The sequence below is a fragment of the Dreissena polymorpha genome, chromosome 1 (genome assembly GCF_020536995.1).
Source record: "Dreissena polymorpha isolate Duluth1 chromosome 1, UMN_Dpol_1.0, whole genome shotgun sequence".
In the NCBI taxonomy this organism is placed as follows: Eukaryota; Metazoa; Mollusca; class Bivalvia; order Myida; family Dreissenidae; genus Dreissena; species Dreissena polymorpha.
Genome location: NC_068355.1, coordinates 123,406,042 through 123,424,563, shown reverse-complemented (window position 1 = coordinate 123,424,563; position 18,522 = coordinate 123,406,042). Strand labels below are relative to the sequence as shown.

The following is an 18,522-nucleotide window of genomic DNA, read 5'->3' as shown; positions in this document are numbered from 1 at the left end:
CATAATGCGTCAACAGTGATTTTTTTTGCTCAAATTTACAGCCGATTTTCGGCTGCTTCCCAATCGCAAAAAAACACGTTTTTTCCCAAAAATCTGCCCAAAATTTCCCAAAAAAAGCCCAACTTCCAAAAAAAAAAAAAAAAATTTTTTTTGTTTTTTTTTTTTTTTTTTTTTAGAAAGAAGTCTCATATAACTTAATTATGATTTCATAAATCTAGGTCTCAACTTTATTTTTTAAACATCTTACAAACAAGGGCTGTTTGTAAAACATGCATGCCCCCCATATGGGCTCTCTGTTGTAGTGAGAGCCATTGTGTGAATATGTTTTTTGTCACTGTGACCTTGACCTTTGACCTAGTGACCTGAAAATCAATAGGGGTCATCTGCCAGTCATGATCAATGTACCTATGAAGTTTCATGATCCTAGCCATAAGCATTCTTGAGTTATCATCCGGACACCATTTTACTATTTCGGGTCACCGTGACCTTGACCTTTGACCTAGTGACCTGAAAATCAATAGGGGTCATCTGCGAGTCATGATCAGTCTACCTATCAAGTTTCATGATCCTAGGCCTAAGCTTTCTTGAGTTATCATCCGGAAACCATTTTACTATTTCGGGTCACTGTGACCTTGACCTTTGACCTAGTGACCTCAAAATCAATAGGGGTCATCTGCGAGTCCTGATCAATCTACCTATCAAGTTTCATGATCCTAGGCCTAAGCAATCTTGAGTTATCATCCGGAAACCATTTTACTATTTCGGGTCACTGTGACCTTGACCTTTGACCTAGTGATCTGAAAATCAATAGGGGTCATCTGCCAGTTATTATCAATCTACCTATGAAGTTTCATGATCCAAGGCATAAGCATTCTTGAGTTATCATCCGGAAACCATTTTACTATTTTGGGTCACCATGACCTTGACCTTTGACCTAGTGACCTGAAAAACTATAAGATTCATCTGCGAGTCATGATCAATCTACCTATAAAGTTTCATGATCCTAGGCATAAGCGTTCTTGAGTTATCATCCGGAAACCATTTTACTATTTCGAGTCACCGTGACCTTGACCTTTGACCTAGTGACCTCAAAATCAATAGGGGTCATCTGCGAGTCATGATCAATGTACCTATGAAGATTCATGATCTTAGGCCTAAGCGTTCTTGAGCTACCATCCGGAATCCATCTGGTGGACAGACATACGGACAAACGGACGGACGGACCGACATGAGCAAAACAATATACCCCCTCTTCTTCGAAGGGGGGCATAATAAGTAAAATTACCTGTCCTCAGAGTTATGGTAATTGACTTTTCTGCTGCCAAACCTTGGATCACTGAAAGCTGCCTGCCCCATGCAGATGTTCCCATGAAAACAAAGCTGAAAACAACAACAGTAAAGTCCACAGTAGATTTTATAAAGTACCGGTATTTTCTTTTAATTGTAAAAATCAGGACAATCCTGTAATAAAAGAGCTAGTATGTTTTCATGAAGATGTACAATCTATCTTGTAACATATTACACAAAATCTTTATAACATTTCTATAACTTGCGCGCTATTGATCATTCTGATGTTTACACAAGATCCAAGAGGTGTACAAATATGAAACATTAATGAAAGCATACCTGTTCTTTATATTGCTGTCGCTGTTTGCCTGTTCAAGCACGGATCTTGAACCGGTACCACCGGACAAAACAACAACAATTCTAGTCTGCATGCTGGATTTTAAGAAGTTGACCACATTATCTGACTGAATGACAGCCGACTGAGTGGCGCAGATATCTAATTTCTTTATATTTTCCATAAAAGCGTTCTTCAGTCCGATTCCATATGCTGTATTATCGTACAACACCTGAACATATTTAATGCCACCATCTTTGAGCAGCTGAGCCATTACCATTGTCTCGACTGAGTCAGAGGGGATTGTGCGGAGTAGGTAGCTGTAGTCATCATGACTCAGCTCTGGTGAGGTTGCAGACGACAGAACCTGAGTTCGCTTTAAATCCGTCAGCAATTTAGCTGCTGGCAGTGCCATACTACTGGAGGCTGGGCCAACAAAGGCTACAGTGTTGCGGGGGCTGATATTGGTGTAATACGTCCTACAGGTCTCAAAACTGTAGACGTTTTCCAAAGTGCGCTCAGATCGACCACATGAATCCATTACAAATCCTCCGATGGCTAGTGGTTTACCGCTAACCTGTTGGTATTTTTTGATAGCCCAGAAAAAAGCTTCCATGTTAACGAAATCCGTAATGCTAAAATCTCCACAACTATAGGGAGTGGGCCCTGCTCTATGAACAGCAAACATGCCACCGATGTAGTAATGCTGATTTACAACGGTGCTGGAGGCAAGCAGGATTGCCGCATCATCGTCCGATGGACAAGTATCCACTGGGCAGTCCTCCTGGGCGCTACAGAAGCCACCAAGGCTTATCAGCACCAGCAGGTACACAATCTTCATCCTGTAGAAAAAGTAAGGATTTAAACTAAATCTGTGTATCCAAGCTTGATTGCATCAAAAGCCTCAGGCCTTTAAAAACAGTCTCGAATTGATTGTATGGGTAGAACCAGTTCTTGGTTTCATTGGAGGAGATCTAAAGAACGCTCCCAAAGTGAGATTGAGTCCCTGAACTTCTATTCGCTAGACATACACAATAACCAATAGACAATGACAACCTCTTATCTTATTTTTGGATTTATTGTAGGACATTGGAACTTTCATTGTCTGGGACAACAACCAATACTAACAATAAAGTAGTAATTTGTATAACAGAGAAGCAGGAGGATGTAACTGGTTACGTTTTCCAAATCTCTTATTTTTTGCCTTCTGAGATATTTTTATATGTTTAAATCTTTAAAAAAGAAATACTATTTCAAGGTAATTTACACTTTTGCTCATGTACAAGCCTGATGAAATTCAAAATGTGAAAGAAGTTCTCTAGAAATCAAGATTCTGCTGCAGACGTGTATCAAGGAATCATCTTGATCTTTTTAATTTATTATTGTGTTTATAACCTGATAGTTCGTATTTCTGCTGTGTAATAATTAGAGGACATCAAAACTGTATCTTAATTTAAGAAACTATTTAATTCCTGTATATGAAATTTTAAAATAAGTGTTTTTCAGTCCTTTTGTGAAATACCTTATATTTTGATGAACCTGTGTAGGATATATATTAATGAATCATCATTTTGCTATAAGCCATGCTTTAATGTGTCTTATATGCCTTTCTATGATAATTGAAATTGCTGATACATTTTTTAATGAGTATATAGTAAATTCCTTATACTGCTGTCTTTTCTTGACAAAATTGTGGTTACAAAGAGTGTAACCACGTGCCAAGTAAAGACTGTAGTATAAAGCATTCAGCTGAACATTGGGTAGATAATTTTTTATGAATTTGTGGAAATCTGTAATAGAAGGTTTCAGTGAGAACTAGTGAATTTATGTGTACATTTTGTTATAAACCCTTTGCATGCTAGGAAATTTGTCGTCTGCTAAAATGTTGTCTGCTGAAGTTCTAAAATGAGCATTTTCTTTTATTTTTTTTTTTTCAAAAATACTATCAGAAAAGCAAACAGTTTTCAGGATCCAAACTGTTTGCAAAGGCCTTTAAAATTCGGTTCAGCACTGAAAGAGTTAAATCACATTGCTCAAATTATATTCATTTTTTGAGTTTATTCCCTTTCAAGAAGTATTAATAGGTCAGGAGCTTCCTTTGTGAAGTTGTGTGACTAGTCTGGGAGATACGATGGCAGATAGTTAAAAGATTTTTTTAAGGTAATAGTAATAAATAATCGTTTTAACATCAAGAAATACAAAGTCTATATTATTTTTAATTGAACAGTAAAAGTATACTGGAAAATGGATAAGACATCTTTTAGAAAATTGAAAGCAATAAACCATGAAATTTGAGTTAATGTGCTCTAAAATGAATTTTATTTAAATAGGGTGGGGTGTTGCTATAATGGGCATAATAATTTTGGAATGTAAACACAACAAAACGATAAAATATGAAAAGAATGTCATTTCATTAAAATATATACAATTCACAGTTATCTGTTAATAATGAAACTGTTTGATGAAAAGCGTGTCGAATGCACGCAACTTGTAAGCGACTTAAATAAAGTGCACACATATACACCCTACATCGTTCAACGTCTGATTTTCGTTAATTCCAGTTAAGAAAAAATAATTTAAAAAGCATATAAGTATATAAAACGTAAACACAATGCTACCTTGCAAATGTACCTGTTAATTAATTTATGTTGACAGAACGCGACAATTCCAATGTTTCAACACAAAACACCAAACCCAATCCCAATCGAAATACCAGTTCTAATAAAGATTGCTTAAAATAGCTCACTGCCACGGTTCACGGTTCAGTGAAACACTGTGTTATGCGAGTGTACCTGGCAAAACCTGTCGTACCAGTTCTATTTATAGATAGTTTATTTTTGGACCAGGGAATGCATGCGGTTGCGTTTCAATATCATCCTTATGTTGTATGTAAATTTCACGGTTGATTTCGTCGGACATTTTTTAAAGCGGGATTTTCATATTCATGAACGTTTTGGTGTTATACATTTATTATTTTTCCCGAATGATAATGTGCGCTGAAGTTAATCGTATATTTTATTTTCTTCACCCATCTAGAGTATTGTGTGTAATTCTTATCAGTTGATAATGAAATAAAAATAAGCTGCAGAGAAAATGTGCAATAAAGATAATTAACATAATTTTGATTCACATCTCTTTTTTTTATTAAAAGCCAACATACCTTCGCCTTTTGTTGATTATTTCCTGTATGCTATGTGTGTCTGAAGCATGTAATTGGGGCTCTAATAACAAGAGCGACGCATATCAGGTGCCATGCTCGGCTGCAAAAGCTTTGTTAGATTTTTGTAATTTTTTTTAGAGGTCACAGTGACCTTGACCTTTGAACTAGTGACCCAAAATGGGTGTGGCGTGTAGAACTCATCAAGGTGCATCTACATATGAATTTTCAAAGTTGTAGGTGGAAGCACTTAGATTTTAGAGCCAATGTAATTGTTTTAGCACAACTCCGGCGGACGGCGAACGACGAGCAGACTATGACAATACCTCGGGTTTTCTCTGAAAACAGCCTCGCTAAAAATGAAAATGTGGGATGTTTTTCGTGAAGTACTTTGCTTTGACAAACCCTGTTGTCGGAGCGTGCCTGATTCTGGGCAAATGGAATTTTTGCACAAATTGCATAATATATCTTTTTTATTCAACTTTTAAAAAGAATACATATTCATCTTGAATATGAAACTAGGCTTTCACAATCTGAAACTAGAGCTTTGTCACAGACGTGACGAATACTCCCACACGCGAATACTCCCACATGCCGCATTGACACATAATATTTTGCATGTCGTCTTCACAAAAAACAGCGGACACCATGCTCAATTTATAAAACGCAAGTGACCCCGTGACCTAGTTTTTGACCCAGAAAAGCCAATGTTCTAACTTGGCCTTAACATCATCTCAATAAAACTTTTGACAAAGTTTGGTGAAGATCAGATGTAAACTACTTGATTAGAGAGCGGACACCATGCTAAATGTTATAAAACACACAAAGTGACCCCGTGACCGAGTTTTAGGCCCGGAATGGCCCATGTTCAAATTTGTCCTAGAAGTCATTTAGATAAAACTTGTGACCAAGTTTGGTGAGGATTGGATGAAAACTACTTGAATAAGAGAGCGGACAACATGGTGAGGTTTAAGACACACTAAGATACCTCGTGACCTAGTTTTTGACCCAGCATGACCCATATTCAAACTTGACCCAGACACCATCTAGATACAACTTCTGACCAAGTTTGGTGAAGATTGGATGAAAACTACTTGAATTAGAGAGCGGACAACATTGTAATGTTTAAAACGCACTAAGTGACCCCGTAACCTTGTTTTTGACCTGGCATGACCAATATTAAAACTTATCCTAGACATTATCAAGATACAACTTCTGACCAATTTTGGTGAAGATTGGATAAAAACTACTTGAATTAGAGAGCGGACAACATGGTGAGGTATAAAACACACTAAGTGACCCTGTGACCTAGTTTTTGACCCAGCAAGGCCCATGTTCGAACTTGACCTACACATCATCCAGTTACAACTTCTGACCAAGTGTGGTGGAGATCGGATTTAAACTACTTGAAATAGAGAGCGGACACCATGCTCAATGTGTAAAACGTATTAAGTGACCCTGTGACCTAGTTTTTGATCTGGCATGGCCCATGTTGGATCTTAGCCTTCAGATCATCTAGATAAAACTTCTTACCAAGTTTGGTGAAGATCGGATGAAAACTACTTGGATAAAAGAGCGGACACCATGCTGAATGTTAAAAAATGCACTAAGTTACCCCGTGACCTAGTTTTTGACCCAGCAAGGCCCATGTTCAAACTTGGCCTTAAGATCATCTAGATACAACTTCTGACCAAGTTTGGTGAAGATCGGATGAAAACTACTTGAATAAGAGAGAGGACACCATGCTGAATGTTAAAAAACGCACTAAGTGACCCCGTGACCTAGTTTTTGACCCGGCAAGGCCCATGTTCAAACATGGCCTTAAGATTATCTAGATACAACTTCTGACCAAGTTTGGTGAAGATCGGATGAAAACTACTTGAATTAGAGAGCGGACATCATGCTGAATGTTTAAAACGCACTAAGTGACCCCGTGACCTAGTTTTTGACCCAGCAAGGCCCATGTTCGAACTTGGCCTAGACATCATGTAGATACAACTTCTGACCAAGTTTGGTGAAGATCGGATGAAAACTACTTGAATTAGAGAGCGGAAAACATGCTGAATGTTTAAAACGCACTAAGTGACCCTGTGACCTAGTTTTTGACCCGGCAAGGCCCCATGTTCGAACTTGGCCTAGACATCATCTAGATACAACTTCTGACAAAGTTTGGTGAAGATCGGATGAAAACTACTTGAATTAAAGAGCGGACAACATGCTGAATGTTTAAAACGCACTAAGTGACCCCGTGACCTAGTTTTTGACCCGGCAAGGCCCATGTTCGAACATTTGAAGTGAAATCAGAGTCCCAATATGCAGAACTGCTTTGGTTGTATAATTCTGGGTAATTTTTAACGAATTTGATTAGTTTTTCGGTTGATGTTTGAGATGACAGCTCACCTCATCGTGCTAAATGCCGTCCGTATCTTGTCCGCATCCACATTAGAATGCCCACTTGAGCGTTATTTTGCGGATGCCTTTTGCGCGTGCGGATATGCGGATGCGGATGAATGGAATAAGCGCAGTGCATTTCAACTTGTTCTATTTTTTTGCGGATGCGGATATGCGGATGCGGATACGGACAGATGGAATACTAGCCTTAATCTCTGAATTTTTTAGTTTACTTGAGAATGAAGCTGAGCCTATGTGGTCTGTCTAATTCTAGTGTTTGTTGTTGTTTGTCATGTGTCGAGAGTCATGCGGTGTCAATTTTTAGCTTGCAACTAATCTAAGGACCACTTTTTTCATTCAATCCTAATGGAAATTGGTCAGAATGCTGTTGTTAACAATATCTGGGCAAAATTCAAATTTGCATCACAAATCTAGGTTACAGGGTCAAAACCTTGTCACCTCTCTAGAATCCACATTTCAATATTGATTGAAATTGCTTAAAATGTTAATTTTGACAATATCTAGGCAAAATTTGATCCTGGGTCATTTGTGTTAAAAAAGTAGATCAACAGTTAGATTGTTAAAAAGCACACATTGAAATTCCTCTATAAACCATTTAAATACTATATCTGGATCATTTATCCAAAAATAGGTCACCAAGTAAAATCTTAGGAAAAACATTTTTACTGCTCTAGAAGCCACATTTGTAACTAAATCTTTTTAAAACATAATACAATTGTTCATCTGGACATTATCAATGAATCTGGCTGAAGTGGGGTCAAAAACTTTGTCATCAGGTACATACTTCAACAATTGTTGTACCTGGAGCTCAGGTGAGTGCTTTAGTTCTATCATGGCCCTCTTTCTTATGGTATGAAAACTATTCCCAAAAGTAATGGTTTGCTTTATTTGGACCCTAGTTTAAATATTTACTTGCCTTTTTATGTGTATGGTGTATCATACACATTTTTTATGGGACTTTATGGGTCTCAAAGAAAGAAAGATAGCAAATTTGAACTCTAAAATTTCAGTTTCAAATCGATGAACAGCATTATTATATAAAATACATGTATTCATGTTAGTTGCACACACATATCTATTTAATTAAACTTAATTACTAATTGCAGTTAAACTGTGTGTCATCAACAACAATAAAACAGGGTTAATCAAAATATATTTTAAACTATATAGTGACAATATCAAAGTTTAATTATGGGAATTGTGGCAAAATTCAAGCAAACCATTTCAAATAACTTTCTTTTGTTCAAATGCTTATACTTTATCTTGTTGCTTACTTTGAGTACATACAGAGGATACCTTATGTACATTGATCACATTCAAGTCAATTCTAATTTCTGATGCAACATCGAATATGCCCGGTAGATTGGACATGTTTGTGTCCCACAGTTTTTGTTTTGTGCGTTTAATGTTTCATTGACATGTAAACTCTTGGTCAGAGTTTAAGCTTAAAAGCACTGAGAAATGGAATGCTCTGGCAAGCAGTAGGTCACTTTAAACAGGGTCAAGGTCAAATATAAGAAGTTAAAACCTAACACTCTGTTCAGCATGGATAGAAACTTTGATATGAAAACGGCTGATGGGGCAATAATTGTGAGATCAAGTGTTCACAAGCCTATCCTATGGCAGACAGATGGGTTGGCGGCGGAAAAATATTGTCCAGGTCAGGTCCAAGGTCAAGGTCACATTTGAAGCCCAACCGTCAAAAACATAAGACATCATGGCTGTCTTTCTCTTACATTTACCTTAAAAAGGCATTATATACCGGTGCAATAATATTCTAAATGACACCATTTTTTGAGTACGATAATTCAATATTATTGGTATAGTCCATGAATAAATTAATAATACCAGGCTGTATGTTTTCTTAGCCACAATCACAATTGTAATTTACAATGTTGATTTATGATGTGCTATCCCTTTGTAATATAACGTTGACAATGAATGCCTTGACATTCATTCATTTGAAATTAAGTTATCAGCTGTATGTTTTAACTTTATTGTATGACACAATGTATTATGAATAATACACAACTATATTTACCATTTACCTATAAACATGTATATCAGGGTGCCGGATTACATGACTTTATGGGGTTCCCAATTAAACATTAATGGGTGTAAACACACCGGTAAAACATTTTTTCTTAAGGATTTCAACTGGTGCATAATAGACAAAATTTTAATACTGTTTTGCTTCACGCAACGTTAAATTTTGTCACAGATTTCAGACGTATTCAAGTATTTATTCTTATAGTAATCATAAGATATTGGCACAAACTGCAAGAAAAACTTCTTTTATGGACTAAAAATGTTTGCAAATGCATTTCAATAACTTGAGACATTTGCAAAAATAAAGTTCTTAATGGTGTGTATACATTGTGTCAAGCTTGTGAACTCCGTTGATTCTGCATCCTGTATATGTTGGTTTATGAAACCCACCTTCTCAGGATAAAAACAATCAGAACAGAGTTTGTGTCATAAATATACAATTTATTTTTGTAATAAAATATAAAGCACTTTACATATTGTATTTTCATCTCACACTCCTAACACTAAATGTTTACACAACATACATTCAACTTCCTAATATTTACAACTCTTATCACATCTATACAAGTTTTATAAACAGTCTTGAACATTAACATCAAATTATGGTAGAAAACATATAGAAGCAATATTGTAACAGACAATAATGGCAAAATCTTTAATTACAACAATGTCAGCAACCGTTTTACTTATGCTGAATTGTATTTATAAACCTTAAATTTCATAACAAATCCATTGTAAACAAAGCATAACAATTAAAACTGATGTAAATTGTTCCTTAATATGTGTAAAACAAATAATTCAATTAAATATCAACATTACAGAAGCATTCAAGAATCTATTCATAATTTCTAAACATGAAGTGCTCTTATACTGAGACGACATAGCAATTCATAGTCACTACATGTATACAGGAGTCACAAACATAATGATTATGCCTATTGCAACATGTTCACATGAAAACGCTGATGGCATTGGGACTCTTCTTGTGTCCATGGTTACCATTGCAATGAGGATTAGCAGGTACTGATCCATGCAGCGTCTCTGCAGGGACAAATTTACACTCTGAAAAAAAGAAAATATGTATGAAATGCTATAAAATAGATATATATTTGTCTGCATAAAATTTCACGTTAAAAAATACTTTCCAGGACACTGAAATTTGTGGAATACTGATTTATGCTACACAAAAAACAAACAAAAAAACACACAAAAAAGATTAATTGGAGTCTAAAATTTGTGGTTCTGTCAACCCTCGAAATCAACAAAAATGTATGTCCCACAAATAATAATGATTTTTAAGTAAATAAAAAATTATGAATGATAATTAACTTATATCAGAGATAGACAATTTTGCTTGTTTATGCACACAATGAAACACTAGCGTGACATGAACATCGCATATTAAGAGATCTTAAGACCTAAACTGCTCATTTCTTGTTAGTGCGCGTTAAATTCTTTTAAGAAATATGTGTTGTATTCATGTTTGAGAATTTATTTGAAAAAGTAAACAAGAGGACCTGAAAGGCCCACAGTCGCTCACCTGAGATAACAAGATATTATTGGAACAAATCTTCTGACAAAGTTTCATGAAGATCGGAAAATAAATGTGGCCTCTAGAGTGTTAACAAGGTTTTACTTTAGCCATGTAAGGAAAAATGCCCCACCCCCTCGCAGCCATGTTTTTCAACCAACCGGCATCATTTTTGAACTCTTCCAAGATATTATTGGGATGAATCTTCTGACCAAGTTTAATGAAGATTGGACAGTAAATGTGGCCTCAAGAGTGTTTACAAGATTTTACTATAGCCATACAAGGAAAATTGCCCCGCCCCTTGGAAGCCATGTTTTACAAGCAAACATAATTATTTTCAAACTAATCCAAGATATCAATGAGACCAATCTTCTGACCAAATTTCATGAAGACTAGACAATAAATGTGGCCTCTAGAGTGTTAACAAGGTTTTACATTAGCCAAATATAGCCATATAAGGAAAAATGCCCCGCCCCCTGGTGGCCATGTTTTTAAAGCAATAAAAACCATTTTCGAACTCATCCAAGATATCATTGGGACAAATCTTTTGACCAAGTTTCATGATGATCAGACAATAAATGTGACCTCTAGAGTGTTAACAAGGTTTTACTATAGCCATATAAGGAAAAATGCCCCGCCCCCATGGTGGCCATGTTTTTCAACCACCCGGCATCATTTTTGAACTCGTCCAAGATATTATTAAGATGAATCTTCTGACCGAGTTTCATGAAGATCGGACTATAAATGTGGCCTCTAGAGTGTTAACAAGATTTTACTAAATATATACATATATATATAGCCATATAAGGAAAAATGCCCCGCCCCTTGGCAGCCATGTTTTTCAATCAAACGTAACCATTTTCGAACTCATCCAAAATATCAATAAGACAAATCTTCTGACCAAATTTCATAAAGATTGGACAAATAAATGTGGCATCTAGAGTGTTAATAAGGTTTTAATAAAGCCATATAAGGAAAAATGCCCCCCCCCCCCACTGGCGGATATTTTTTTCAACCAACAGGCATCATTTTCAAACTCGTCCAAGATATTATTGGGATGAATCTTCTGACCAAGTTTCATGAAGATTGGACAATAAATGTGGCCTCTAGAGTGTTAACAAGATTTTACTATAGCCTTACATAGCCATATAATAAAAAATGCCCCGCCCCTTGGCAGCCATGTTTTTCAAGCAAAGGTTACCAATTTTTAAATTTATCCAAGATATCATTAGGACAAATCTTCTGAGCAAGTTTCATGAAGATCGGAAAATAAATGTGGACTCTAGAGTGTTAACAAGGTTTTACTATAGCCATATAAGGAAAAATGCCCAGCCCCCTGGCGACCATGTTTTTCAACCAACCAGCATCATTTTCGAACTCATCCAAGATATTATTGGGATGAATCTTCTGACCAAGTTTCATGAAGAAAAGACAATAAATGTGGCCTCTAGAGTGTTAACAAGATTTTAATATAGCCATATATAGACATATTAGGAAAAATGCCCCGCCCCTTGGCAGCCACGTTTTTCAAGCAAACGTAACCATTTTCAAACTCATCCAAGATATCATTGACACCAATCTTCTGACCAAATTTCATGAAGATTGGACAATAAATATGCCCTCTCGAGAGTTAACAAGGCAAATGTTGACGCCGCACAATTCACAACGCACAACGGACGACGGACAAAAGGCAATCACAAAAGCTCACCATGAGCACGTTGTGCTCAGGTGAGCTAAAAAACAAGAGTTGTCAAAAGGACAGCGCACTAGACTATTCCAGTGCTTGACAGTATAACGTAAGCCATCATGGAGAGGGGGATATAATGTGTGTGTGTGGTCATTTAATAGATGATATTTTTTTTAAAAAGACAAAAAAGAATATTTATTTTTTTATTTGGGGGGGGGGGGGGGGGAGGGGGGTTCTGGGGTGGGGCGTGGGGGATGGTTTGGGTCCATTGTGGTATGTCAGGTAAGTGTTGTTTTGTCAAGTATGATTCAAATGTGATCATAAATAAAGAAGTTATGGCAATTTAAGCAAAATTTATTAATTTGACCAGACCTTGAGAGTCAAGGTCATTCCAAAGGTCAAGGTCGAATTCAACTTGCCAGGTACAGTAACATAATGATAGCAAGAAAGTATTTGAAGTTTGAAAGCAATAGCATTGATTCTTTAAAAGTAAAGTGGATCTAAACAAAAAATTTAACAAAATATTCAAAGTTACAAGACAAAAATAGGTCATAATTCCGTTAAAAAGCCAACCAGAGTTATGCAACCCTGTACAGTCCCCTTACGATAGCTAGCGAGTCTTCCAAGTCTAAAAAGCAATAGCTATGAAACTTTAGGAGTAAAATGGACCAAAACACAAAACTTAACTAAATGTTTAATTATCTAAGTATAAAAGGGGCAATAATTCTGTCAAAATGCTTGATACAGTTGTCTGCTCTATTTTATACATTGGGGTCATGTTCGTAAAGAAGTATGCAAAATATGAAAGCAATATGTCAAAGAACATAGGAAATATTTGAGGTGGTACGCAAACCTTAACATAGATTTATCAATAATATGCATATCCTAAGTGAAAAAAGGGCCATAATTCTTACAAAATGCTTGATACAGTTGTCTGCTCTTGTTTATAGATTGGGGTCATGTTGGTAAAGAAGTTTTGCAAGATATGAAAGCAATATGCCAAGGGATATAGGAAATATTTGGGGTGGTATGCAAACTTAAACATAGAGTTATCAATAATATGCATATTCTAAGTGGAAAAAGGGCCATAATTCTTACCAAATGCTTGACACAGTTGTCTGCTCTTGTTTATAGGTTTGTGTCATGTTGGTAAAGAAGTATGCAAAATATAAAAGCAATATGTCAAGGGACATAGGAAATATTTGGGATGGTACGCAAACTTTAACATTTGCACGCTTACGCTAACTGGAACGCTAACGCCGCACCAGGGTGAGTAGGATAGCTCCACTATATATATTTCATATATAATAGTCGAGCTAAAAATACAGAAGAAAACAATCCTTACAATGTTTTTCCTACTTCAATAGTCACACAAACATGTATCCATAGCTATTAATGGAGGAATGAATTTCCCATTATCAAGAATAACACAAAGAGTTTTTTATCACATGCTCTTTGGTGTTAAATATACTAATACTCTTTACATGAACAAGGATTATATAATAATAGTATGACACAGATTGTTTCAAATGCAATCCCATATATATTGTGATGTAATTTGTATAACAATGTCAACATACACATTGAATTTTTTCAATTATGTCTTTATTATTTCATCCATACCTCTGACTGAAAGGACAATTACATCTTTGCATCATATGCAAACACGTCGTCATGGCCCAATGTGCTGCCGTTGTCAAGCATGTGGGGCGCATTGTCATATTGGGCTCCATACATGGAATTATAGTCTGCAATTAGATACAAACATACATAATATACAGAATTTTAGTCTGCAATGAAATCACAAATATTGAATTGTAGTCTGTAATGGAATCCAAACATAAACTGAAGATGGCGTTGTAGTCTGCACTGGAATCAAACCATAAACATTAGATTTGCTCATAATAAGCATTTAAACAAGAGCACCGCCTTGCGGGTGCAGACCGCTCATCTATTTTCTTTTTAAAGGTGAAGGGACTCTCATTTTCAATCACAAAGGAGGGAGGGGTGGAGTGAAGAGGGGTGCATTGTGTGGGGGTGTGGACATTTATTACATTATCTTCCAAAATGCGAAAAAAGGGAAAAAAAATCGGGGGGGGGGGGGGGGGGGGGTTGGGGTGGGGGGGGATTCTTGGGTGCGATGGTTGGACGGTATTTCAAACATAAAATAATTAAAATAAATATTTGTGTTTTTTAACTGTTTCAAAAAAAAAAATGGGGGGGGGGGTGAGGTGGGGGGGTATAGTGTGAGGGTGTGGTGGTAATTTGTGAGATGATCTTAAAAAAAAAAGAAAAAACAAAAACAAAAATATTTAGGGGGGGGGGGGGGATTCGGGTGGGGGGAGGGGGGGTGGGGGGGGGATTCTTGGGTGCGATGGTTGGACGGTATTTCAAACAAAAAATAATCAAAATAAATAGTTTTGTTTTTAAACCGTTTAAAAAAAAAAATTGGGGGTGGGGTGGGGTGGGGGGGGGGGGGGGGTATATAGTGTGAGGGTGTGGTGGTCATTTGTAAGATGATCTTAAAAAAAAAAAAAAAAAAAAAAAAAAAAAAAAATAGGGGGGGGGATTCGGGGAGGGGGGGGGAAGGGGGGGGGGGGGGGGAGCACGGGCGATGGTTTGGGTGGAGTCTATTGTGGTATGTCAGGTAAGAGTAGTTTTGTCAAAGTATCAATCAAATCTAATCATAAATAAAGAAGTTATGGCAATTTTAGCAAAATTTAATAATTTGACATTGAGAGTCAAGGTCATTCAAAGGTCAAGGTAAAATTCAACTTGCCAGGTACAGTAACCTCATGATAGCATGAAAGTATTTGAAGTTTGAAAGCAATAGCCTTGATACTTAAGAAGTAAAGTGGATCGAAACACACAATTTAACCATATATTCAAAGTTACTAAGTCAAAAAAGGGCCATAATTCCGTAAAAATGACATCCAGAGTTATGCAACTTGTCCTTTTACTGTACCCTTATGATAGTTTGCGAGTGTTCCAAGTATGAAAGCAATATCTATGATACTTTAGGGGTAAAGTGGACCAAAAAACAAAACTTAACCAAATTTTCAATTTTCTAAGTATAAAGGGCCCATAATTCCGTCCAAATGCCAGTCAGAGTTACATAACTTTGCCTGCACAGTCCCCTTTCGATAGTTAATAAGTGTTGCAAGTATGAAAGCAATAGCTTTGATACTGTAGGAATAAAGTGGACCTAAACACAAAACATAACCAAATTTTCAATTTTCCAAGTATAAAAAGGGCACATAATTCTGTCAAAATGCCAGTCAGAGTTACATTACTTTGCCTGCACAGTCCCCTTATGATAGTTAGTAAATGTTGCAAGTATGAAAGCAATAGATTGATACTTAAGGAATAAAATGGACCTAAACACAAAACTTAACCAAAATTTTCAATTTTCTAAGTATAACAAGGGACAAAATTGTCACAAAACCAGGTTTTCATTGTGAAAAAAAAATCTGATAAAGGGAGAAAACTCAAACTGAACTTTTGAAATGACCAAAAAAAATTAACCCCCTTTGTAAGTTTTTTTTTTTTTTTTTAAATCTATTTTTAGTCGTGGCGACCTTGACATTGGAGATATTGACGTGATTCTTTCGTGGGACACACCGTCCCATGATGGTGAACAAATGTGCCAAATGATTTTAAAATCTCACAATGAATGACATAGTTATGGCCAGGACAAGCTCATTTATGGCCATTTTTGACCTTTGAACTCAAAGTGTGACCTTGACCTTGGAGATATAGACGTAATTATTTCGCGTGACACACCGTCCAATGATGGTGAACAAATGTGCCAAATGATTTTAAAATCTGACGATGAACGACATAGTTATGGCTCGGACAAGCTCATTTATGGCCATTTTTGACCTTTGAACTCAAAGTGTGACCTTGACCTTGGAGATATCGACGTAATTATTTCGCGCGACACACCGTCCAATGATGGTGAACAAATGTGCCAAATGATTTTAAAATCTGACAATGAACGACATAGTTATGGCCCGGACAAGCTTATTCCGCCAGCCCGCCAGCCCGCCAGCCAGCCAGCCCGCCAGCCAGCCAGCCCGCCCGCATTCGCCAATCTAATAACCAGTTTTTTCCTTCGGAAAACCTGGTTAAAAAGGGCACATAAATCTGTCAAAATGCACGCCAGAGTTATCTAACTTTTCCTGCCCAGTCCCCTTATGATAGTAAGTAAGTGTACCAAGTTTGAATGCAATAGCATTGATATTTTCTGAAAAAAGTGGACCTAAACGCAAAACTTAACTAAAATTTTCAATTTTCTAAGTATAAAAAGGGCACATAATTCAGTCAAAATGCACGTCAGAGTTATCTAACTTTGCCTGCCCAGTCCCCTCATGATAGTAAGTAAGTGTACCAAGTTTGAATGCAATAGCATTGATACTTTCTGAGAAAAGTGGACCTTAACACAAAACTTAACCGGACACCAACGCCGACGCCGACGCCAAGGTGATGACAATAGCTCATATTTTTTTTTCAAAAAATAGATGAGCTAAAAATGTGGGCAAACCTCTTCTAGTATATTAAGCCTTAAACCTTTACATCTCAGATACGCATTCTAATCTATTTGTAGTCCCTTAGAAAAACTAATTTAATTGAGGACCTTTCTTAGTTGATTTTTAGGGCTCCATTTCCAACCCTTAGAACTTTAACTCTCAGTCTGTTCCGATTGCTGAGGGATTGAAATGAAGCCTTTAAAAGGTCAAACATTTACTGTGACTTTTGATGTGACTTCATAATTATGCTTAAAGGTATCTGAATGGGAAAGGTTTATGGAAATTTTCTCAAAGACCATTTCAAATATAGCCCCTGATATTGAATGGTAAAGGTTGAAGGTAATTTTTCATGAGACCTTTGCAAATATAGCCTCTGATATTGCGTGGTAAAGTTGTATGGACATTTTTCATGAAAACGTTTGCGACTATAAACCCTTATGATACCTCTCTGGCTGCCTCTAGCTGACTTCCTCTCCTCTTCCTCCACCAGGGCCTGGTACTTGTGCAGCAGGTAGAGCTTACGGAACGGCCCACACATCAGCATCACCGTGGCGTTATACAGGAGGCCAATAGCGACCGCGGCGTCGCGCGTCTTGTACTCGCCAAGAGCTGCCACAAGGCACCACACCATCCAGCAGGGCACTGTGAGCACCACGCAGCCTGTCAACCACCTGCCATTAACAAGGGATAGTAGTTTAAACCTATACATTTAGCTGTTTGCATCAAAATCTGTGAAGAAACAGTACTGTTTGTGTTTGGGGGAGATCTTAAGATAGCTCCCACAATGGTGATCAAAACTGTGACTTTGCTAGGGGGCACCATACCCTCTTTGCCACAAAGACAAGGTTTGGGTGATGGCTGAATACAATCCCAGAGCATGCAAATACTGACATTCTGTGTAAACTAGTGACAACGACAAGCTCTTTGCAAAAATCTTCTAGCAGACAAGCGAAAGTCATCTTTTAAAATAAAAAATATAAATAGAGGATATTTGTTGGATCCGGTGGATTATCGATTTTAATTCACGAGTGATCATAGAAAATATATTTTTTCTATGATCCGCACAGGCTAATCAGGGACGACACTTTTCGCCTAAACTTGATTTTCGGTAAGGAGAGACTTCCTTGAAACTAAAAATACCATAAAAGCGGAAAGGGTCATCCCTGATTAGCCTGTGCGGACTGCACAGGCTCATCTGGGACGGCACTTTACGCACATGCATTATGCCCAGTTTTCTCAGAACAAGACACAAATGCATTAAAGCAAGTCTTCACAGAATAAGGCTCATATTGGCATTCTGGGTTAACTTGTTCATGGACAAGCTCTATAAGCAATATCCGGTAGTCATCTATCATAATCAAAATATACTTATAGTTTTTTTTAATAAAAGGCCTTCCTTGGTACAGTGTACATGGGTATTTTTGCATAAAACATGGTTATATATGAAAATGAAATACGATTAATTATTTATCTGTACAAAGATAAACATATCATAATTAAAATCAAACTTTGTTTGACATGTTTATATTATTCAAA

The 18,522-nt window shown here is 36.8% G+C and overlaps 1 protein-coding gene and 1 long non-coding RNA gene across 2 annotated transcripts in view; both read right to left on the bottom strand.

Moving 5' to 3' along the window:
- The window catches only part of LOC127848445 (uncharacterized), a 74,309-nt gene that overhangs the window by 12,971 nt on the left and 42,816 nt on the right, over positions 1-18,522 (bottom strand). Inside the window, 4 exon segments of the mRNA XM_052380951.1 lie at positions 1,286-1,380; positions 1,627-2,463; positions 14,103-14,205; positions 17,431-17,657. Of these exon segments, the coding sequence (XP_052236911.1) occupies positions 1,286-1,380; positions 1,627-2,463; positions 14,103-14,205; positions 17,431-17,657 (1,262 nt within the window).
- Positions 15,957-16,589, bottom strand: LOC127848163 (uncharacterized). Its single transcript, XR_008034392.1, has 2 exons — positions 16,366-16,589; positions 15,957-16,203 (listed from the first exon to the last, which is right to left on the bottom strand). It is a non-coding gene; the product is annotated as an uncharacterized LOC127848163 (long non-coding RNA).